The following is a 24,246-nucleotide window of genomic DNA, read 5'->3' as shown; positions in this document are numbered from 1 at the left end:
GGGATAATCGATATTCTAAGTATGTCGGGACGCTCGTAGACGCTCTCGAAAACGTCCCAGCAGTTTCAAGATATTTCTGCGTGTGAAAAAGATACTGCTCTGAAAATGCTACGAACACGCACGCGTCTGACGTGTCGGAATGATGCAGTGTGCGCAAGACTCAACCGGCGAGCCCTCGAGAACGGAAGATGAAGTTGCATCGCACCACTCGCGATCTACATGCGCGACGAGTGACTCAACACCGATGTTCGCGACACGAAGCTCTTCCTCCTCCTGCTCCTCTTCCTTCTAGAAGGATTATTTCGCGCGTTCTCCAGCGCGCGATCGCCTGACGAGATAGTAATTACGCAATCGGAAGTGGGAGTCTCCGGAGTGGAAAGCGATCGGTTCGCGAGCGCGCGAATATTTGCCGTGCGCGGTCGGTGCGTTGGCCAAGCGAAGGTAATTGTAATTAAACGAACGGGGAGCGCGCGGCGAGGGGAGTACCGATGTAAGGAATATTCCCCCTCCCATCTCTCTCTCTCTCTCTCTCTCTCTCTCTGCCTCCGTCGCGCGGGCGCGTTCTCCTCGAATTCGCCCCGCTTGTAAATCATTCTCACCGCTTAACCTGACATTAGCGTGACAGGCTGCTATCCGGTCCCGGTCGCTTCAGCATGTGGTTAGCAGATGCCACCGCCGCCGTGGCGCTCGTTTTTAATTGAACGCTTCGGCAGAAATTTCCACATGCAAACGCGCGTGCGAGACGCGCGATGTCCCCCGGCGGAGCCGAGGAGATCGCGAGAGTGAGCCGGTTTTCCCGGGAGCGAGTCCCACAGCGGGCATTTTTCATCGGTCCGTCCGTCCGACCTCCCCCTCCCGCAGGAGGAGAGGAGGACCGAGAGAGATCCCGAAAACCACGGAACCGGGAACGCGCGCGAACCGCCACCGAGGGAGGGTGTCTGCGCGCAGTAAGCCGTCCACTCCCCGGAGCCTAAACAGCTCCGCGAGGACGGCGGGGCGAGGAGGGAGGGAAGGGCAGAGTTTCGAAAGCCGGACTAGCTGCTCTAAACAAAGAGCTTTACGGCCATATTTATAGTTGTCGTAAAACACTACGCAGATTGCTAACCTTCGCACACGGACGGTGCTCGTGCGCGCCCTCCGAGAGAGTCTACTGTCTCTCCTTCTCTCTCTCTCTCTCTTTCTCTCTCGATTCATCTCCCTCGCTGCTTCCTCCTCCTCCTCCACTCCTTCTTCCTCTTTGCTCACCACCATCTCCCCGTCTCCCCTAACTCGCTCGCTTTTCTTTCGCTCTCGTTGTCTTATTCCTTCTCCTTCATTCTCTCCGCACACGCACATGCATGAACAATCCTTTCTCTCTCTCTCTCTCTCTCTCTGTCTTCCCTTCTTTAATTTGCTCCCTCGCTCGCTCGCTTCTTCATCACTTTGCTCTCCTCTCGCCTCGTCTCGTTTCTTCCTGCCCCTCTAGTTCCTCTATTCTCTCTCTCTCTCTCTCTCTCTCTCTCTCGCTGTCGTTGGTGTTTGTCTATCACCTGATCTCGCTTATCTTGTTATTAGCCGCGTTCATTTTTATTCATTCCCCATCCGCATTCTTTCGCTTTTATATCAAAACACGCCTCTTGAGGACTGATGCGTTAGCGGGACGCTAACTTGGGAAACTTGGCTCTAATCGTAACGGCCACGTGGCTTCTACTCCATTCACGGAAATAACGTAATTAGCGGCCGTAGATTAATCAAACACGCGCATTCCTCCTCCCGCCCCCCTCCATCGCTCGTTCTCGTTTGACCGGCCTTTCTTTCTCCCGCCGGGCGAGCGAGACACGAGGAGACTCGTGGTTCGACAACAGTTCGACGACGCCGAGGACGGCGACGGCGAAGGCGAAGGCGACGGCGACGGTCTCCGGGCGTTAATTGACTCGAGAGTCGTACGGTCCAACGACTTTGTTTGACGAAAATCGACCCGGCCGGGCCTCTCGGAAACGGGCGGACAAACCTGAATCGTAACCGCGCGCGCGCGCGCGCGCGAGAGAGCCTCGAAAGGAAAACCGGTATTTTGGGCGCGAGAGCGCGGCTTATTAACATGCGTTCGCTTCTTCATTCTCTTGCCAGCGTGCTTTTCGGGACGCTCTCCGCGCGATATTCGTTAGAACGTCGCGCCTCGAGAACGCATTTTAAGCGGCGGCGGCAGCGCGAAATTCGGGAGTGCGGGTATGCATGAGGCGCCACGGTTACGCGTTAACCCTCATTAGCACGAAGAGGGAGAGAGAGAGAGAGAGAGAGAGAGAGGGGGGGAGGGGGAGGGAGAGAGAAACCTCTCTCCTCTTTTTAACTCTCCTTACGTAAAAAGAAACAGGACGGGCCTCCTCGTCGAATAATGACGAAATATTACGACGGGAGGAAACAGCTACGCTGGCGCGCGCATTTGCGCGCATAAACGACGTCGAGAGAAGAGAAGTGGAAGAAAGCACGCTTGCAATTTCATGCAAGTTTCTCGGAGTGAACTCTTTCGGCAACCACCTCCCGCCATATTGCCGTAAATTTTGGTGAAAATATCTCGAACGATACGAGTGAATTCTTAACGCCAGTTAAGTTTAAATAACACGCTTATACATCGTTAACCACATTTTTTTATTCCGATTATATATTTGTTTGTCCGAAACCTCAGGCACCTATCTCTTTTTGTGCAAAAGTTTTAAATCGAATGCTGAAGCAACTACGTTGCAGTGTGAGTCGAGTGGGATAAATAAGGATAAACATTCATCTGTCACGTCATAAACATTTGATAACATGGGGTTGTTCGGGCACTTTTGGCATTTTCAATTTTCAAATATTTATGGCAATAATTAGACGTGGGTAGTGTTCGGTAGTTTATTCGTTTTCCGAAACGGATAAAGAACGAAAACGGACGCGCGCGTATCTCGATTGCGTATCACGCATTGCCTGCTGTATCCGCAAGATCAAACTCCGGCGATATGTGTCTGCGCGCGCGCGCGCGTGTGTGTGTGTATCTGTGTGTTAACTGAATCCACAAGATTATTAATCCATCCCGAAGCGAGCGCGATAAATGAGTCGTTTACATTTACGTGCATTAATCTCGTCAAAGTACTCTGTAGGCGAACGTTTCAGCGCGCGTACGTGATAGCATGCGTCACCAGGATCACGCTATTTTATTAAACGTCGGTTTACTCTCCTCTCTCTCGCGCGTCCTCTCGCGCGAACAAGATATTCGCGTGCTCGTGTTCACGCAACGCAAACATCGCGCTTTAAACGAGTATTGAAAGTAACGCGCGTCCGGTCGCGTCGGCACACGCACAGCAGAGACGCACACACGATTCATCACACTTACGTCACATTCCGCGTACGGCGGCGGTTAAAAAAAAAAGAAGGAAAGAAAAATAAAAGAGACGATTATTCCGCCCCTTTTCATCCGATTCGCACACAACGCGGCTCTCGTCGGCGGAGAAACAAAATGTAGCGCGCGGCGGAATTTTGGAGCGACCGAGAAAGAGAAAGGGAGGGGGAGAGAGAGAGAGAGAGAGAGAGAGAGAGAGAGAGAGAGAGAGAGAGCTTCGGAAACTCCCATCGGGAAGATTACGTTTCCACAATCGTCACTGATCGGATTCCTCAGCGGCGAGAAACGACAGCGGAACGATACGAAAGTATGCGGCGCCCGGCGGGCGCTTTACGCGCGACTTATCTTGTTACCTCATGTCGATCGAAGACTCGCGAGATTATCTTAATGCATTTTCACGTCCGGGATTTGGGGAAGCCGCGCCGTCCGTCGGCGTCGAATGATGACGGAAGGTCGCGAGAGGTTGTTTCCCGCTCGGTCCCTAAGCGAAAATATTTGCCCGGCCCGTATCGGTTTCGGGATCGCGTCGAGCCCGGTGTATCGATATCTCTCGGCGTCAATATTTGACCGCCTCCTTGACCCGCTTTCACCCGGGCCGCGGATCGCCGTCGCCTTATTAATTTCCGCTAAATCCGCGCGACGAGAGCGCGCCCGCCGCGTCGCGCCGTCGAGAGGCCGTCCGACGGAAACTTGCGCGACACGTCGCGTGACGGAGCGAATTAGAAGCACCACGTGCGAGGCACGTGTCGCAGGTCGGGAACCGGTACACCCTTCCGTGGCCATCTGTCGAAAGTTCGCGTCGTCGTCGAGCGACTGCCGCCGTCGCCGTCGATCGATTTCGTGGACGAAAGCTGCAGTCAGCGATCCACCGACGGCGATAAGACGACGACGACGACGACGACGACGACGCGAGATCCGCCGCGAGGAAAGTCGCGTGACGTAAGATCTGATAAGCCGCGCGCGTCGGCTCCTTCGTCGATTCCGCGCTAATTTTCGTTCTCCCGGAGACGGTAGGAATGCGCGGATCACGAGAACTCGCACTGATAAGAGTCAAAAGTTTCACCCGAACCGAATTCATCGAAACCGACTTGAATTAGGATTTATTAATACTCAAACTCCATTAATCTCTCCTTTCTTTTGCGTCAATTAATTCCTTCGGAGGGTTACGAAAAATACCGTCTCAGGCGAGAATCGATCCCGAACGGGTTGCCCTGGGGTTGCCGGATCTGGAATGTACTTAAAATTCCGCGATTCGAAATCGTCGGATAGATCGGAATTCAGACTCGGGAACCGAACCGAACCGAACCGAATCTAACCTGATTCGACTCGAACAGTTTGCACAACTCTAAGAAACTCTGAGACAACGGTGCACCGATCCACCTCGGCACGCAGCCTCAGAGCGGAACTGGAGAAGCGTTCGCGACTGTTTTTTCTTCTTTTTTTATTTCTGCAGCGACATTTCTTTCCTCTCCCCTCCCCCACCCTCTCTTTCTCTCTCTCTCTCTCTCTAAAACCCGCGTTGCCTAGTCGGCGCTCCCGATGGAACCGGACTCGCCTGTCGGCCCTTCCCGGTCACAAATTTCGACCGGCGCCCACGCTCGGAATTGGGATGGTCCGGTAGACCAAACATATTTTCGGAGAGTCTCGCCTCTCCGCTCACACCGCGGCGCCGGGTATCTCTTTCGGGGAAAGGCGCGACGGCTCGCCAGGGAAATTTGTTTAACCATTTATAAAGGAAGGCGCAAGCACCACCGCGGGGTGTAGCGTGGCCGAACCAATGGAGATGGGCAGCAGCGTGAGCGAGGAACGAACGGAGCCCCCCTCTTTCCCCCCCCCTCACTCTATTTCGTTCTCCCTCCTTCCCACCCCCCGCCACCCTCTCTCTCTCTCTCTCTCTCTCTCTGCTCACGGGCTGCCTCTCCGAATGCAAGAAGTCCGGCAGGTAGGCTCGTTAGCGAGCAGGTAGGTAGGTAGGTAGAGGCGAGTCAGGGTAGGTAGGTAGGTAGGTAGGTAGGTAGGTAGGTGTATAATGCTGACTGTGGCCCGTGTGTCTGTGCTTATATATCGGGTGTGCCGATGATTCGCGTCGCTTGTTCATTCGAATTTTACGGTTACTTTCGGCGGCGTTACCGCATTATTATTCGCGTGAAGAGCGTGGCGTATAGCACGAGGCGTCCCGAAAGCATTGTTCAAGAACGGCATATAGTCCTAAGCGGTGTTTACGAGCTACCGGGGATGTCACAATAGAGTCGTCCAACTTATAAATGACGTATGAAAGACTCCGCGCGCGCGCGCGCGCGCGCGCGGCCTCAAGAGACTCTCGGCGCCGTGTTTGCATAACGGGAGAAGATGGAACATGCGAAAGCGGACGTTTGCGGCTACCGAATACCTCTCGCGCGCGGCTATTTCCTCGGGCTGCGGGCCGCTGAGGGGATGCTCTCGGGGTGCAGCTTGCGGTGCAAAACGCGACCGTCGCCGCTCCCGGCGCGACGCGCTGTTATCGCGACAGGCTGAAATTCCGCGAGTTCGCCCCGCGCTCGCGGATACTTCAGCACACCCAGTATACGCCGCTGAGCGTAAGAAATGGGTGGGTTAACTCCGAGAGGAGACGAAGTAAGAAGAGAAAAGGAAGAATACCGAGAGGGAACGAGAGCGAGCGAGCGAGCGAGCGAGCGAGCGAGTGAGAGACAGACAGAGAGAGAGAGAGAGAGAGAGAGAGGCGCGACGAGAGATGCCGGGGAAACGAGAGAGAAATCGAACGAGCGATACGAGGCAGGCGTGAAGAGGAGAGTAGGAGAGAACGCGCGAGAAAGAGAGAAGAGAGAGAACTCGCTTGGGTGCCATGTGCATTGGTGAGCGAATACACACTGCAAGGTTCGGAGGGAAGGTATTCGGGCAAGTTCAGGGTGATGCAGCAGGGTCTCTCTCTCTCTCTCTCTCTCTCTTCCTCTCCTCCTTACATCTCTCTCCTTTGCTCCCTCGTTGCCGCGTCGCCTCGTTTCTCAGTCTCTCCTTCGCGAGGAGAAGCAGCCTTCCTCTCTCTCTCCCTCTCTCCTGCTGCTCCTTCTCGCCTCCACACTCGCCGTCGGGGCTGCTCGTTTCGTTTCGTTTTTCGTCTCTGGGGATAAGCCTACGATGCGCTCGAGGCGATCTAGGCGCCCGACCGCCTACACGCGAACTCGTCAATTACTTCGCACAACGAGACACATCGTTTCTGGCCCTCTCTTGCTCGCTCTCCCGCTCTCTTTCGAGATCTTCCGCTCGCCGAAGCGCGCACGACGCGCACATCCGCGCCGAGCCGAGGTGCGATTCGGACGCGCGCGGAGGCGTTTTCCGAGGCAGCGCGACAAGGTATACGCGTATCGAAAGGCGCGCGCTTTCGCGAGAGAGTGCCCACGTACGAGAGCCGGCGGAAATCGTGCGTGCCTGCGAGAAGCATTATGCGACCTCCACACCGGTAGAACGCGAGCGCCGGCCAAGGATATTACGCATTCGTATCATTCCGCGTCGCGTCGCGTCGCGTCGTGTCGCGTCGCGTGTACATGAGACATTGTTCCGCGCGCAGCGTTGGCGGAAGAATATATCAGCGTCGTCGGCGCGGAGAAACGAGTAATCGGAATAAACTCCTCGCGTTCGGAGAGCAAATTCTTCACCGATGAATCGTGAATCGCGTAGTCGCGCTCTGCCTCACGGAGGTGAGGTTCAACCGCGCTGCGTTGAAACGCAGCGGTTTTTCATTCACCGGCGCCGCCGCGCTTGCCTGCGAAGCCAGGCGCTAAGCTACGCAAGAAAGACGCAAAGTGAAGGACAAGTTGACAAGCGCGGCGCGGTCAGGGTGGATGCGAGACCTCGAGGCCGACTGCAGCGATACATTGTGTCAGTTGCGGTATCGCGCGGCTATCGGAGGGTTAAGCGCGCGCTCGGTGCAGACGCGGTCGAAGCAAGTTCCGAAGCGAGTTTCGCGAGCAAAAGGCTCTCGGGGTGGGGATGAGGGCGGGGGCGGAATCGCAGCTTCGCTCGCTCTCGCGGCGCATTCCGTCCGCGATCGTCCAACTCTCTCGGCTACCGATCGCGTCGTACGTTCCAGATATTCAGATATTCAGTCGCGACACTTCGCGCCTCGGCCCGGATCCTCGCGAGACCTCGGCAGGATACTTGAGCGTAAACATGCTGCGCGTAAGGAGGCGCGCGCGCTCTCGGCCGTTGAACGGTGAAATCGTCGGGCCGCGGCGCGCGATTACTTCGCTCCCCGGGTTGACAGGCGGCCGCGATAATTAGTGGCGCGTGGCCAGTTTGCGTCGCCGGCTCAACTCGCGCGGGTTCTCCACTCGCCGGTTTTATGCGCCTAGCGCCTAAGTCGCGCGAGCGCGCGCAAGTGCCTAACGACGAGATGTCCGCTCCTTACGGACCCGGATATTTTCCTCCTTTATTTTCCGTCGGCGCGCGCAGAGAGCAGAAGAGTGAGAGAGAGAGAGAGAGAGAGAGAGAGAGAGAGAGAGAGAGAGAGAAGCGTCGAGCCGAGACGCGAATGCTAATGAAGCGCGCGGCATTTATCGAAAATGAGTGGCGGGTAAAAGGGAAGACAGGACAGGCGACGGAAAGGAGCGCGCTGCGTGCTGAGCATTGCGCGTTTTGCAACATTATGTTAATACATCCCCCGATACGCGCGGCCCTCCTCCTCGCCACCCCCGCGCGCGCGCGCGCGCGCTTCCTCGCCCAGCGTAACCGGCGGCGGGCAATGGATTATTACAAAAATATACCGCGTCGCGCGCGCAACAGGAATTCCGATATAAAAAATGCAGACCCTTTTACACGGGAGCTTCCACGTCTTCATTTTGTGTTGCGCTTTTAATCATACGCGCGTAAATTACACGCTCGGTGTAAAACAAAAAAACACGCGCGCGCGCGCGCGCGCGCGCAAAATGTTGGCCAACAAAAAAAACGAGGGGAAAAAAGAGGAGAAAGATTTTAATATGAGCATCGCGTATTACGGCTTCGCCATTGATACACACTCGCACGCACGTCAGGCCGGAGCGGCTCGTTTGGTTAAAAATGACGTCAGAATGTGACGCGCTACACGCGATCGCTCCGCCGCGACTCTCGGCGGCATATCTGAATAACTAGTTTCAGGCGTAAGAGCGACAAAAAAAGGGACGGCGGGGCGAGGGAGAGAGGGAAACACGAGAAGCGGCTCTAGTGAAGTCGGCCGATGCCAAGATTAATTCCGCCTCAGCCTCGCGCGCTCGGAGCTTCCTCGAAGAGCCATAATTAACCACTTAAGCGATTACAACGGATCCCGACGTAACGTTTTACACGTTTTCTGACGGCGAGTGCAACGAATCCTTTCCCTGCCGCCCGCCCCCCTCCTGCGCGCGGTATTTACGCGCGCGTATGAGGCGAGAGTGATCCACGGACGACGACGCGAACGCGACGCAACACGGTCAATGGAAACAACTGGCTTCGCCCGAGTGGCGCGTAATCCTACTCCCTTTCCCCTTCCATCCCCTCCGCCCCTCTCTCTCTCTCTCTCTCTCGCACACGTGTACCGAATGAGTCGGAGTATTAATGAGCAAAAGAAGCGAGAGGATCGGAAACGTAGTCGCGCAGGTGCGTACGCGCGCGTCTGTTCGTTGAGCTTCACACAATTGCGTTCGCCGTGTGACGCGTGAAAATTCACGAGAAAATTCGCGAGAAAAACTACGAAAGCGCGAATACAGCGAAGATTTCGCTGCGGAGAAGCGAGACGCGCGCGCGCGCGCACAGAGACAGGGCGTCGGTGTCGACAGCAGTCGCGGGCGGACGAGAGAGGGAGACAGACAGACAGACAGACAGTTTCGTCGAACTGAGCGCGTCGCCGTCAATTTCTTTCAGCCTTCGAGCGTTTCTTTCGAGAGGAGGATGAAGTTTCGGACGCGGCTCACGCCGCAATCGCGCCTGTGACATCTCAGCGGCGCGAGACCAGACGCGTCCGGGAGAGGAGAGACGTGTCGTGTTGCTGTTGCGCGGCGCGTTCGCTCATTAAAATGTTTTGGCAACGGCGTGACAGCGCGAGCGGTAGCGCGACATCGATTTGTCAGTGACAGACTCTGGCAGGGAAGAGGAAGAGGAAGAGCCGGCCGGCCGGCCGGCGAGAACGACGTGCGCGCACCTCATTGTATACGTTACTGACACGTCGCGGCGATTTGTTTCGAACGAGCCTGTCGACGGTGGCTTTCCACCGTTGCCCGATATTAAAAACTTTTAGACGCGCTCGCGGGAAGGAGAAAGAGAGAGAGAGAGAGAGAGAGAGAGACGGGAGTATCTATTAAATTAGAAAGTCCTCCTTTGCTCTCTCGCGAAGCAATATTTTTACGTGCCGCCGCGAGACCGTAGACGCTCTTTGTTGTCCATCGCCGAGTTGCACGGCTGTGAGAGAGAGAGAGAGAGAGAGAGAGAGACGCAGCTCGAGTCGCTGCATTGTTTACGTTAGCAGTCGGGTCTCTTCGCGCGGCGTTTGATGACATTGACGCGTTTCACGGGCGGCCGCTCGTCCCCGTGTGAACGAGGCGCTCCATTGGGAGAATATTTTCACGCACCAAAATGTCGCCGTTGAATTCCGTCGAGAGATAGCCGGATAAGCGTGCGTAGACAATTAGCGCCTATTAAAATTATCACCGGCGATAAGAGAGCGCGTATCTATCTGCTATCGACGCGAGAGGCGATTAGAAAGCCTCACTCCGGCGCGACACGCGACGACACGAACTTTGCGTATAAATCGGCTGGCATCCACCGATAGCCACCACGCCTTATTTCTGTAAGCGTCGCTCGCGCAATAATCCGCCGCGTTTCGGCGCATTACAAGAGCGAGAGAATGCGCGCACTCGAGACGGCTTACAAAGTAGCTCTTATTGACGTCGTGCCAATAAGAGCAACGCGTCATGCGTCTCTCTCTCTCTCTCTCTCTCTCTCTCTCTCTCTCTCTCTACCCCTCACCGCCCTTCTCCCTCTTTCCGCCGCGATCAGGATTGTCTAAGTGTCGTTGTCGACGCCTCCGGCGTTCGCGATTATTGCGGCGGTGAGCGCGGCAAAAAGGTCGCCGTCGACAACGGCGACGGCGACGGCGACGACGATGACGACCGAAGGGAAGACGAAGAAGAAGCTTTCGAACGCGCGACGACGTGCAACGTAATGCGACGTAATGGCGTAAAGGAAATTAATAGGAGCGCCGTGCGAGAGCGCGGCTAACGGACTGCCATACGCCGGGAATCCGAGAGTCACATATTTTCCCCGCTCTCTCGACACAGAGCGCACACAGACGCGATTATTATCGGACCGTGAAAGCGGCTATGAGAGCAGGCACTTATCGTGCCGCGATCGATTTCAAATGACGTTAATCTAAGCGAGGCAGCGCGCGCGCGCGCGCGCTCGGCAAGATACCAACGCTTGTGACACGGTAAAGCGCGAGCTATAGCCCGCTAAGCGGGCCATTGAGAAACATCGTGCCGGTGCGCCGAAGGTTCATTATTTAATTCGCCCGGTGCCACGGGCGATCAATCGCGGAAACTGTGCTGCTCTTTCCGAGTCAGTCCTATTTAGGCCGGATTATTTCCGATACACGCGCGCGCGCGCGCGCGCGCGGCGTTAACGTTATTTCTCGCCAGATATCCGTTACCGATACGCGATATCTAGATCAGAGCGCACCCGTTTCTATAGAGCATACCATGTGGACGGACAATGTCCGCCGCCGCCGTCGCCGCATAGCCCCGGATACACACACACGGAGGTGAAAACCGACGGCATGATTGCGAGCCGCGCGCGCGCGCGCGTAAGCCGATACGATAAGAATGAATTTCGCACGCGAGAGAGACAGAGCGAGCTGAGACGCGAGTCGCTCTCTCTCTCTCTCTCTCTCATGCGCTCGTTGCTTCCGTCGAGACGACGAAGCCCGTGCCGGTGGCCGGCTGTTTACCGCAGCGAGACGCGCTACTCGAACGACGACTATCGATCCCTTTGAGCCGCTTTGGCTCGCTTGGATTACGGAGGAGGCCTGGCGAATAATTAAACTCGCGCGCGACGAAATTGCCGTCGGCGCGGTGCGTGGCCTCCGCGAAGCGCATCTCGCGGCAGCCGCCGGCGATCCGCGTCGTCCGTTCTGGCGCGAAGACGACGTCCCGGCTTTGGAATTTCGAGGATCGCCGCTCGCCGCGGAGGTGCGAACATGCAACATGTATGATAGCTGGAGAACTCACCGAAAACGGGACTGAGATCAGACCTCGCGGACGCCTTGCCAGTCGTCGCGTAGCTGCCAGCGGCGAGTGAGCCCTTTTCCTGCAACACACGAGATCGGCACGCACTTAATTCTCACGTCGTAGTCGGTTACGGCGACAAGTCGGGACACGCTCGTCGGACACGGGGAAGGAAAGGTCGCGCGCGCGCGGGGGAATATGGCGGAAAAAAGGAATGTTCTCGAAGGCGCGAGAAAGCGGGGGAGAGGGGTTGCTCGCATGTCGGCGGAGTAAGCGAGAGAGATTCGACGCACCTCGGACTCGGTGAGATCGATGAGATCGCTCTTGTCCTCCGTAAGGTTCTCCGAGGACCTCTTCTCCTCCTCGCCCTCATCTTTGAAGACCTTGACCTCGTCTTCGCTGCCGAGATCGTCGCCGCCGCCGCTACTGCTCACGTGCGGCATTATTGCAGGCCGGGCGACGGCCACCGTCGTCTTTCCTGTCCTCTCGCGTAGTTTTTTAGCGTCGACGCTAAACGCCAGGCACGTCGCGGGCGAACGAGCGAGCGAGCGAGCGCTTTCGCGACGACGACGATGAAAATACCGGCCTGGGAGAATCCGCGCGAGCGACGATCCGCGCGGAACGCGACCGGCGACGACGGTTGAAGGCTACTGAAGTTGGCCGCTTGAGTTATTTACTTGAGTTTACACGTCGCCGTCGGAGTGTGGCGCTGGAGTTTCGAACTCGCGCCGCGCGCGACTTCCTCTCTTTCTCTTTCTCTCTCCCGCTGAGTCGCGCGCGCCGTTCCTGCCAACGGCCTGCACTGTGTGTGTATATGTATGTATGTATGTGTGTGTGTGTTGTGTGTGTGTTTCTTTGGCCACTTTTTCCTCTCTCGCCGAATATAATAGCGCGTATCGCGATCGCGAGTTATCACTGTTCACACTCGATGTCAGTCACACTGTGAGAGCGCGCACCAACTACCGCGGGCAGACCGGAACCAACTTCAACTCCGCACGCGCGCGCGCGCGCGCGCGTGTGTGTGTTGCGTGTGTGTGTGTGTATATGTGTGGGCGGACGGGCGTGTGTGTGTGGACGCGTGTGTTGTGTGTGGTCGGAGAGGCAGCAACTCGGCAGCACCAGACGCGAGAGAACCGTTCACTGTCACACAGCCGCCACCGTGCGCACGAGCGCTCGTCGCCGACGGACGAACGAGGTTAGGCCGCGCGCACTCCACGCAGCGAGCGGACGCGGAGCCGGCGCGGACCGCGCGCGCGTTCCTCTCGCAGCTCGCGTGTCCGCGCGACGCGACGACGCGTGATGACGACACTCCGAGAAACACTCCAAGCGAGAAACAATCGACGCTCCGTCCGGCGGATCGAGACGACGGCGCGCGGTGGTGGACGACCCGCGCGCGTCTCCGAAGCGTGTTACTTTAATTTCCGGTCGTCGTCGTGGTTGTCGTCGTCGTCGTCGTTGTCGTCGTCGTCGTCGTCGTGAAAGATACGCGTGGGAAGGTCGTCACTGCGGAAAGCCGCGGGGCGGCGGAGGTGGAGCAGGAGAGCGAGAGAGCGCAAGAGAGGAAGAGCGGAGGCGGTTGGTACAGAGGTAGGTGGTACACACAGAAGGCCGTGACGGGTTTAATGCGCAGAGTTTACTCTCGCGGAGCGAGGCGCGCGCGTTGTCCTTCCTCGCTGCTCCTACTCTCTCACTCCCGATTGATTGACTGACTGACGAGCGAGTGGCGAACCACCTCTGGATCTCGGTGCCGCGAGTCCGGAGGACTTTTTAGTACACGCACCACGAGTACAGTTTGCGCGCCGCGTATCCGCACGGAGACGGTGGCAACGATGCTTCGGCGAGCGCGCGATGCTGCGATTCCGTGAACGGGCCCGTGCGATGGACACGACGCGCGACAACGAGTACGGCACCACGACGACGACTACGGTGGCACTGTTGCTGTTGCTGTTGCGAACGGTGCACGCGCCGGACGGCCATCGTGCCCGTCTGTAGTAAATAACGTCAGAGCAATGTCCGGAGTTGCGTGTTATTCCCGTGTATATATCTCGCACCGACTCCGAATGGCTCGATACACTCTACCTGGATGCTCGGTGCCGACTGCCGGCGACGGTGAGCTCGGGCGGGCGGCTCTCCCACGCGGCGACCAATCACGACGCCGGATTCACCGCGGCAGCTTCACTCGCCGACGCGCCACCTCGCTCCCCCGCGACGCGGCGCTCGGCCAGTCATGGCAGGCAAGGCGGCGAACCGACCCCACCCGAGCGAACGCGAACTCGCCCGAACGTTCGGCGCCGTCTCTTCCACCACCGCTACGCTGCCGTTGTCGTCGCCGTCGTCGTCGTCGTCGTCGTCGTCGTCTTTGCCGTCGTTGCCGTCATCGTCGTCATCGTCGTCGTCGTCGTCGTCGCCGCCGCCGCCACCGCGTCGTTGCCCTCGTCGTCGCCGTCGCTCATGAGAATCGTGGACGATGCCTAGAGTCGTAGGCGATGCGCCCGTCTCTTGACGAATTAGCGAGGCTTATCGCGCGCTTGGTAACGAAGGTAGGAAAATTCAAACGACTTTTTTACTTATTCGCCGCGAGCTTTACGGCTCGCAGGACAAGCGCGCGCGCGCGAGCGCCTCGTCGACGCACCGGCCGACCAAGCTCGTAAATGTCGCCGGTTAGCGCATTTATTTGCGAGGCGTGTTAAGACGACTCGCTCGAAGCAGCGTGCCTGCCTTTTTTTCTCGTCTCCTGTTGCGCGTCGAATACTGGTTTTCGCGTTTTGCGACACCGCGCGTCGGCATCGAAATTTATCGGGCATATATTCATCGGTCCGCGAAATATAAAGATGGAGCGCGGCGGCGGCGGCGGCGTCGTGATGAATTTATTCTTAGATGCGGCGAGCATTTATGCGAACGCGCTCCTAAGGGCAACGTGTGTGAAGTCATTAGGGGGCAGGTGCACATGTGATTTCTTCATAGCCGCGGAAGAACGGAATAACTTATGATAATTTATGCGTCCGCTGCCGCCTGTCGCAACCAATTTCAGCGTTTAATTAATATACCGTCGAGAAAGAGAGATAGAGAGATAGAGAGAGAGAAAGAGAGAGAGAGAATGTATCTAACCCAACCTAATCTGACTCTCTCGGTGAATTCATAACGATCTTGTATTATCCCGAGCGATATCCAATTCCACCTGCCTGCAGCACAATTTTTGCTCGCCAATTTTAAGGGCGGAGGAAGGGAGGAGGAATATCGTCACGCCTGCAACGATCACATCCGGCGCACGCTTTTACGCGTAACGGTGAAATTGTCGCGGCGCGAAATCGAAATCGAGCCTCGGATTCCTGAAAATTATGCGCGAGCCGAGAGTGAAAATCCGAAATAGCCGTATTTCCTCTGGCGGTGCAAAATCGAGAAAACAGCGGCTGCATATTTCCGACGCGCTCCCGAAATTACAACGATCGCGCACCTCCGCCGCCGCCGTGTCGTTGAAACATATACAGAACCACGACGTACGAAGTGAATTTAATACGTCATGAAAGCATCTAAATTCGCATCGTCGGCGCGAGTCACCTCCTCCCGCACACAGACTCGCCTCCCTCCTGCGCGAATTTTTCAACTCCCGCTTTTTGCCGCTGTTGTTCCCTTTCAAACCGCCGCGGTTCCAAACCGAATTTCAGCCACGCGCCTCTACGGCCCTTTATATTTAATAAAGTTTTAATTAGCTCCTCGTGCAAACTTTACGAATGCAGAGCGGATCCATCGTGTACCGCGTCGGGGATTACCCGACTAATACGCGTTTAAAAATGCGCGTGCTATTTAACCGCCGCATATTCCGCTTATTGCATCCTTTAATCAATTGTAACTCTATTATCTCGAAACATGAATTAAGTATAATACGTCAAAATGTGGAGTTTAGCGGTAACATTTTCCAGGGAGAAAGAGAGAGAGAGAGAGAGAGAGAGAGAGAGAGAAAGAGAGAGAGAGAGAGAGAGAGAGAGAGAGAGAGAGAGAGAGAAACAAGGAGAAATTTTTGTTTCTTGCGTAACATTGATGGGAATTCTATAAAATTGCCTGGTTGCGCCATAAAGCATTAAATAAAAAAAAAATAGCAGGAACGAGTAAGACAGAATATTACGCGTTTTATGCGATGGGAATTCGCTGTCGCGATACGATGTATCGTTTGGTAAAGGGAGCTCGCATTTTGCAAATATACTTATCCGGTTTGTAATTTATGCTCCGCAATATTTTTCGGCTGCGTAATTCCCGGCCGTTGCTTCGGGGGGATAATACGCGCGGCTGTTTAGTAGCCGGATATATGGAGACGCGAACACGCGAAGCCCGCCGGGTTAAATGTATATATCGTGGTTGAAAAAAGGAAAAAGAAATTTCTTTAATACCAGGCATATATATTCAGAGATACAACGCGTCGCGTCGCGTCGCGTCGACCTAGCGCGCGCGTTTTACGTACTATCGTAAATACCATTAATTACTGCGTAATTCAGCCTTATCAGCGATTACGCTTAAATCTTACTCGATCGTGGGCTGAATTACGACTTGATGAAATTGAATAAGCTACACGCGCGCTCTTTATCTTTAGTACTGCGCCTATAAACGATCCCGAAACCATCCCGCCAACGACGGGACAATAAAGAGACACATGCGCGTGCATATGTACGCGTACGTACGTACGTACACGAGATTAACAATGTGGTCGGAGTATAAAAATTTAATTAGCCGTGCCGGGCAAGTTTAAACTCGTTAAAATGGTCGATGCGAACGCGATTATAGATGCCATCCGCGTGCTGCAGCTGCGGAACGCGACGCGCGAATCCACGGTGCCGGTGCTGACATCTGTGGGCGCGCGGCGACTAACTCGGATCTTCCCCCCATCTCCCGTGCGCTCTGGAAGGTAAGACGGGTCGCTGACTTACCATTGCGCGCACAGGTGTCGCACAACAGGTGCGTCTCTCTTTCCTCTACCTGCCGTTTGTTCCGGCTCGAGCCGAGAAATGCTTCGCTTTGGTTTGATACATCAATGTTTAATGTTAATCTCTGTTATCTCAAAAATGCGTAATTCCAGAATGGCCAATTCCTCAAGAATGCGTTCATTCTTTAGTACGTCAATTTGCGAAAGGCTCGCCAATTGTGCGCCACGCGGACTACCGTCTTCTCTCTCGTATCTACAATTGATTGTTTACCGTCATCTTCTCTATTGAGTCTTACATGGACTCATTTAATTTGTAATCTTAATATTTCAACGAGTAACATATTTTAATTACTTGACGTGTTTGATAAGCTTATTCGAATTTAATTTTTCAATGTCTCGCAAGTTTAATGACTAAACCAAACGACAAATTCTTTCTCTTTATTTACCATCTTAGGCTGAGAAAATATCTTGTATGATATTGCATGTTGAGATTCTCCAAATTTTCTGGAAAATTCTCAGAGTTAACAAAAATAGAACCGAAATTCCGACTCCATCGCGTCCATACATTTTTACCGGACGGAAAACGAAATCTTTCACCCGACAATCTATCGAAAAGTCCCGACGAAGCGCGTACTAAAATAAAATAGGTACAAAATAGTAACAAGTATGAAATACACGCAGAGTGCGACGATGGGAATGAATTCGCAGCGTCGCTCGTCCGCGACGGAGCGTGTCAAAAGTTGATAGCTGTTCAGAAACCTTTCTTAAAAATTCGGTAAAATCGAACAATTAAACGAATCGCAAAATCATATTTTTTGAACACGATATAAATATCTCATATATAGCTATAACAGGTCTGTTTCGAGGCAACGCAAGGCGAATGTCAACTTTCCTGTTTACAGAAATTTATTCATTCCTTTCCGAGCTCGGGCGCAACAACATAGATTTATCAGAAACAGAATTATTAAGATTATTAGCGTAAGTTTTACAAATGAGGTAAATATTTTGAAACCTTTTATCGATACTTTCACGAAGGGAGAGGCGAAAACGGTTAAATTAACGAAATTTTCTACGGTGGGAGAAAAGATATTTATTCATCTTTAAACATATCGAAATTTTCCACGAAGGGAAAAGGCTTGTTCTTACAAAATTGAGAATTCCTCATACACAAACTCCTACGATAGGAGAGGAGAAAGTTGCTCTTTAAAACTATATTTATTTCATCAAATATAAAATTCCACTAATTTATTTCTATTTTACAGATTCCAAAGTTTTCTCTTTTTTTTTTAATAAAAAACTAGACTCAGGCTAAGACTGAATCAAATTCATCCCCTAAAGGTTCACCCTAGTCCTCAAGAAATTACACTGAGGCTTGATTTGAGAAACTTCTCTTATGAAGCTGAATCCGTCAACGAAAACAAGATTATACTAAGGATCTTTTTACGCTTCGACGGATGTTTTCAAGACTTGGATATCAGCTAATTATTAATTTTCTTTACCATTTTTTCTTTACATAACTATACTTGTTCGTTTTAAAAAAAAACTGTTCCCTCTTACAAAGTTTATTGTTCTAACTTGAAGAATTAAAAGAACCAAGTTTTCCGGAAAAACGTGAACCAGATAGAATTAATTTTCAACAATAACGTTTCTCGATTTGAACTTTCTCTAGCTCCTACGTGGTCCCGACAGCTTCCGGAACGCCGACTGCTGACGACGCCGATGCAGCCTCAGCTTCCGTAGATGTTCCTCCAAACTGCTCAGCAACGGGCTCAGTTGGCGTCTTCCGCGTCTTCCGCGTTTCTGTCTCTCCCGCCGAGCTGAAAAGTGCACGCGGCTTACGTTAATACGACGCATCAGCCGGCGCGATATGCAAATGCCCGGCCGGCTCGCGGCGATTGTCATAAAAGAAACAAGAGTCGCCCAACGTACTTGTCGCTCATGAAGCAGGGCTTCGTGGCTATGAGAAATAGTGCCTCCTTCAGCTCGCAGGATATGTCGCGGGGCACCTCTATGTGACTCGCGCGGTGAGAATAATTCTCACGGTAGCTCAGCGTTATTTTGGCGGGAATGTCGCGGCTCAAGTGTATGTTCAGGCGAGGACGCAGCCAGCTGCTGCGGAAGATCCGGTGTGACATCACTCGCTCCAAATGCGCAATGAACTCCGCCTGCTTCAGCAGCCGACGTATGTGGTTCTAATGCGACAGGAATTTGCACGTTGATCATCTCTCTCTGGCTGCGCGAGCCTCGCCTGCGCGTATCGGGGCGAGGGAGCGCGAGGCGTGTCGACTCCAATCTCGGAATATTCGCGTGCGCGCGCGTAATTATTGCTCGCGCACGATTCGTACCTTCTTCTCGATACCCTGGATGTCGTTGACCGCGAGGCCGATCAGATTTATCAGGACGATGCTGACGAGTATCGCGAACACAAAGAACATGATTCTGGTAGTGATGCGTAGATGCTTCTCTTTCAGCAGGTTCTCGTATTCGTATTCGCCCATCATCATTACAATGGTCCTCACGATGGTCTTCCATAAATTGCTAAACTCGCCTCTCTCGTAGAACAAAACGGCGAAGCTTACCGCGAATCCAACGATCAGGCAGCCAAACGCCAGGAACATCTGGACGGGGACAAAAGGAATTTCGTTCAACGCGTCGTTATAATCGCGAAGGTAGTCCGCTGGCGAGGCGCGGGGGAGAGCGGAGGAGAGCGACGAAGGACGGAGGAAATATGGGCGAGAGAGTGTGAGGTTTCTGATGGAACACTTCGACGACGACGACGACGTTCACTTTCTCTCTCTCTCTCTCTCTCTCTCTCTCTCTCTCTCTCTCTCTCGACGTGCCGGGATTCTCTTTTCCTTCTGTCTTTTCCTTTTTAGTCATACCTTGCGGTCGCACGTGGCACATCATCGCCGAGGAAACGCGACTCATCATCCGCGATGAAATCCTAATTAAGTCGCGTCAGGGAGGTTCACGACGGAGGAGGAGGAGGAATCTTGCCTCCGGAAGCTTCGCTCGAATCATTAACTGGCGTATTCCGTCGATGAAGCAAATAAACCAAATCATTGAACGAAACACGTCCAGTTTTCGGTATTCTGCCGTACGGATATTTTCAACTATTAAAGTGTATGGGGCAAGGGGTGTGTTTATATTGATTATGTTGTAAATTAATTATTGGATGAGTGCAAAAGCCTCGATGGATCTCGCGATGGAAAAATTAACCGAGCAATTTTATCAAAGACCGAGCGATCGCATTGTATGATTTCTGGTGAAGTATAAACGACACGGAAATTGCGGTTGAAGTTGTCGAAATTATCAGTCCAAATTATCAAGGTTGCCGGGACAAACCCGAACAGAATTCTGGCATTGCCGACCGGAATTTCCGAATCGTTCATATTTCGTCATCAGTCGCTTTCAGGAAAGTCATCGACACTTTTGCACTCGCTGAATATTATTTCTTACTGCTCTATTAATCATTTACTCTATTAATCAATCAATTTTGTCATTGATTAACTGATACGATTTAATCATCACTAATTATGATTTACTGTTTATCTTTTCGAACCCCCATAACCTTAACGTTCGATAAAGTCCGAGCTAGAGTGCCGAAAACTGCCAAGGGTGCTGGACACTTTGTCCAGGTTCGAGGGCGACGACGTCGACTGACCTTCAGCATGTTCTTCAGCACCGCGGAGAATATGAGCGCGTAATAGTCCAACATCGGGAATCGGCCGATCACCAGCATCATCTGTATCCAACTCAGCAAGATGTTGATGCTCATGCAGTGCAGCAGCCACTCCGGACACTGCAGAAGCTCCTCCCCTTCCGCCTGCGTCCCTTCCATCTCTGTCGGTGTCTGCGTCCCTTGCACTCGCAGACCTTGATTGTCGTCCTTGTATTCCACGCACTTGTCCGCTAACGAAATCGCCAACGACAGCGCAACGCACACGAATGACAGCCACGTCTCGAATTGCATCAAACAGTGCCTGAAAGTGTCCGTGACGCGCGTCGAGTATAGCCCGTCGATTCGGCAAGTCCGACGGAACAATCTCCCTTCTTACCTGGGCTCCAGCAACACTTGAATCATATTGTGCATGAGAATGATGCACGCGCAGATGCCGAGGAAACCCCGATGCAGCACGTAGTTCACGTCCTGCAACAGCATCAGGGCGTAGGACGACAGGGAGATGACGAAGAAGATGTGCAGGAGCATGAGCAGGAAGAAGAAGATCCGGAGTTTCGCCCATTTGAGTCGCAGGAACGTCTCCACGAGCGGGTGCTGCAGTATCGCCAGTTGCGTGACGCTCGACGTAGCGGCTACGATGGCGGTGATCACCCCCATTTGTATCTGGTACTTGGGTGCCAATATGCCGAAGTCGACGGTGATCTTTGAACAGACAGAGAGAGAGAAAGAGGAAAAGATAGCGAGACGCGTTTTGCTCGTTTCGAGCTCGTCGCGAAGAGAACGAAGCGGAACGAAGAGAACGTCCGCGTCGGGACGGTTGAGGCCGGAGGGATTCTTACGGTATTGTATTTCTCCGAGGAGCAATTACTGCTCATCTGTACGCAAGAATCCAAGATATCCTTTAAGAAGTCCAACGGTCGCGGCATATGCGCGAATATCGCGTCGACAGCGGTGACTCCGGTCTTCGTCATGGCGGCCAAGTTGCCTCCACACTTGATCAACATCCGCACGCAGTCGCTGTGGCCCTGATAGGACGCTAGGTGGAGAGCCGTTTGATTCACCTACAACGCGCAACGGTGAGAAACCGAAGGTGAAGGTGCGTGGTCGTCGCGACCAGAAGAGAAAGAGAAATGCGGCTACTGGGACCGACCTGATCGCAAGTGTCGATGCGATGGGGCTGTATCACCCTGAGTAGGGCGATGAGCGTTTCTAAGCTACCCGCGCTCGCGGCGATGTGAAGGGGTGTGCTTCCGGAGCTTTTGCACTTGAACATCGGCCAGGCGCCGTTCGTCAGCAGCAACTTTGTCGCCTCCGCGCTGCCTATCCCCGCTGCGTGATGCAAAGCTGTGGTACCTGACGAAAGGGAAGGCGGTCGCTTCGTGTGAATCGGACTCTAGAGATTACGGCAACGATACACGCTCCGCGCGTTTCATACCCGTGTCCGGATGAATGATGTTGACGAACGCCTTCCCGGACACCAGGGTCTTGATGATCTCGACGAACTTGGCCATCTCCTGACTGTCGTCGCGATTCACCGCGCTTCCCGCCAACAGCAACGGGCTGACCATGTTCTCGTCCTTGGCGTTCACATCCGCGCCGGCTTCCACCAGAAGGCGCACTACATCGGCGTGGTTGTTCTTCACCGCCTGGTGCAACGGTGTTCTCCCCCAGCACACCGGTAACGGCAACTGAAAGCACGAGGAAAGGGAACGTGGCACGTCGCGCTTTACGTCTTGTCACGCCGTGGTGTTTTGTTGCGAGAAAAGTGAAATCTTTCTCTGTCTCTCTTTTTGCTTCTTGAGGCAGAGGTCAAGTCCTGTCGGTTGAGACATGGCGCCACGTGACTCTGGATATTCCTATCGTTTGGGCCTTTAAAGATACTTTCATTCTTCAGACTTTATTGTGTGAAACTGAAGAAGTGGTTTGTCCAGCACTTCGCAAGGAATCACGCAAAATTCGAAACTATGTGATCAAAGAAGATTGACGTTGTGCGCAATCATTCATCGCGTTGTTTAATAACTCGGAATTGTACACAGTTTTTGTGCACAAGATGATTCATGACTCTTGTGTTCAAGTCGACCTCATCAGGACGCCCCATTTATCTCCAGAGAATTTTATACTTATCTACCATTGTGCATCGGACAACGATGCGCTCGTCATATGATTCGAGGTTTCAACCGAGGTTGAAGAATTCGAAAGGCCGTACAGGAAACGACCCACAAGATCTTGAAATTGACTTTGAAATAACCTCGGGAAAGAAATATTCTGCCATCGCAATATATATCCGCCATCTTAAGACCGTGATATATTTGACAGGACCAAGATGTACACTCATCCCATACTGAAGGCTCTTAAACATTCGTATTTAGAGACAAAGGGACAATAAGAATGTCCCAAGTTGCGCATCTCGATGCTTCCGGTTTCTCCCTCCCCTGTCAACAAAACACGGCAGCCGCGCGCTCGGAGGGGTACGAACAGCTTTGCCGAAGCAGGATTTCACGAGCGGAGACTTGTGGAGGTCCTTGCTGCACGAGTTGATGTCAGCTTTGGCTTGGGTGTCACCTCCGTGCTGGAGGATCCAGCGGGTGACGTCGGCGTAGCCGCAGTGCGCTGCGTAATAAAGTGCGCACCTGCCGATCTTGTCCGCAGCGTTGACATCGGCGCCCTTGGCGTAAAGCTGATCCAACAGGTCGATCCTTCCTTGCCACGCGGCCACGTGCAAGGCCGTCACCTGGAGCGCGCCTATCGGCTGGATATACTTATTTTGACTGTCGCGCGCCAAGATCTCGGCCGCCCGCTCGAGCTCGCCGTTCTCGAGGGCGGACATGAGGGCGACATAGTCAGGGTCGCGTTCCCTCATCGCGGCCTCCGCAACCATTCGCATCGGTGGCATCTTCTCCGTCGCTCTCTCGACGATGGACCGGGGAGAGCCTCTCTCGCGGTGTTCTTCGCGGACAACTATTCGCACGTAATTGGCGGGCGACGATGGCTGCGCTGACGCGTTCGTTATCAAGCGGAAGTAACGCGGACGGATGTTGCGGTCGCGCTCTTAATTCCGAGACGACTCCGCTTTAATATCGCGTTAATTTTCGTATTCCGTAGCTCGCGAATATCTAATTGACCCACGTAATTATGTGGACACTAATTTTTAAACTTTCGCTGTTTACACAGCTGTTATTAAGCGGATAAACATTCTCGCGTTCTTGCACGCGCGCGCGGACGCGTGTGTACATTACAAAAAGTAAAGACTGCGAGCGGACATGAAATTGTCCGGACATAGAAACTTTTACACACAGTAGCGAACTACCGGGCGGATATTTGTAATCCCGTTGAAATAATTACTAAAATTCGCGGCAGGATTTTTTGCATCGTCCTCCGGCTGCGTCGCGTTCGAGCGCTACGATGACTTAGCGCGCGCGCGCGTGTTTTATGTAAATACCGTTAATTATTGCGTAATTTAGCTTCATCAGCGATTACGCTTAAATCTTACTCGATCGTGGGCTGAATTTCGACCTGATGAAATTATATATAAGATGAATGTATAAGCTATACGCGAGCGCTCTTGATCTTTAGTGCCGCACCTATAAACTGTCCCGAAATCATCCCGCCAACGGCGGGACAGTAAAGAGACACTAAGACACATGCGTATGTACGCGTAAGTACGTACATACGCGAAATTAACAATGTGGTCGGCGTGTAAAAATTTAATTAGCCGTGCCGGGCAAGTTTAAACTCGTTAAAATGGTCGATGCGAACGCGGTTATGGATGCCATCCGCGTGCTGCAGTTGCGCGAATGCACACCGAGAGAAAAGTCTATGATATTTGAACTATAATGAACTATAATGATATAGTAACTAAATTATAATCCGAAATATCATATTTATAGTAAGTATTACCATAATATCGGTAATAATTACGATATAGTATAACCAACCGTATAATATTTTTACTAAGAATTATAGTAAGTTAAACTAAAATTATTGTATATGGATGCAAATGTAAAATGATAGGTAAAAGGTAACTCTTTTGTATAGTCGATATTACCAGAATATTTGCTAAATGATGACAGATTTA

At 53.1% G+C, this 24,246-nt stretch overlaps 2 protein-coding genes across 2 annotated transcripts in view; both read right to left on the bottom strand.

The window, feature by feature from the left end:
- Positions 1-13,904, bottom strand: part of LOC105187023 (protein pangolin, isoforms A/H/I/S) — a 76,575-nt gene extending 62,671 nt beyond the window's left edge. The window contains exons 1-2 of the mRNA XM_025300359.1: positions 11,868-13,904; positions 11,578-11,656 (exon numbers count right to left, since the gene is read on the bottom strand). Of these exons, the coding sequence (XP_025156144.1) occupies positions 11,578-11,656; positions 11,868-12,017 (229 nt within the window). The 5' untranslated portion in view covers positions 12,018-13,904. The remainder of the gene's footprint in view (positions 1-11,577; positions 11,657-11,867) is intronic.
- Positions 13,905-17,569: 3,665 nt separating this feature from the next.
- Positions 17,570-23,715, bottom strand: LOC105186993 (transient receptor potential channel pyrexia). The gene is made up of 9 exons (XM_011147549.3): positions 22,648-23,715; positions 21,607-21,859; positions 21,322-21,524; positions 21,011-21,232; positions 20,548-20,873; positions 20,154-20,472; positions 18,835-19,107; positions 18,419-18,681; positions 17,570-18,306 (listed from the first exon to the last, which is right to left on the bottom strand). Exons 1-9 carry the CDS (start codon positions 23,062-23,064, stop codon positions 18,162-18,164), a joined length of 2,421 nt encoding a protein of 806 aa, XP_011145851.2. The 5' UTR covers positions 23,065-23,715; the 3' UTR covers positions 17,570-18,161.
- Positions 23,716-24,246: the final 531 nt, after the last annotated feature.

Source organism: Harpegnathos saltator, unplaced genomic scaffold, assembly GCF_003227715.2.
Source record: "Harpegnathos saltator strain DR-91 unplaced genomic scaffold, Hsal_v8.6 scaffold36, whole genome shotgun sequence".
Lineage (NCBI taxonomy): Eukaryota > Metazoa > Arthropoda > Insecta > Hymenoptera > Formicidae > Harpegnathos > Harpegnathos saltator.
This window is presented reverse-complemented; position numbering and strand designations above follow the sequence as displayed.

What these genes read in the sequence shown, in the direction of transcription:
- LOC105186993 (XM_011147549.3), bottom strand. Translation starts at nt 23,064, where the DNA reads ATGCCACCGATGCGAATGGTTGCGGAGGCCGCGATGAGGGAACGCGAC. An exon ending in CATCATTCATCCGGACACGG is followed by an intron (nt 21,525 to 21,606) that starts GTATGAAACGCG and finishes CCCTTTCGTCAG; the next exon opens with GTACCACAGCTTTGCATCAC. An exon ending in CCCTGCTTCATGAGCGACAA is followed by an intron (nt 18,307 to 18,418) that starts GTACGTTGGGCG and finishes TGCACTTTTCAG; the next exon opens with CTCGGCGGGAGAGACAGAAA.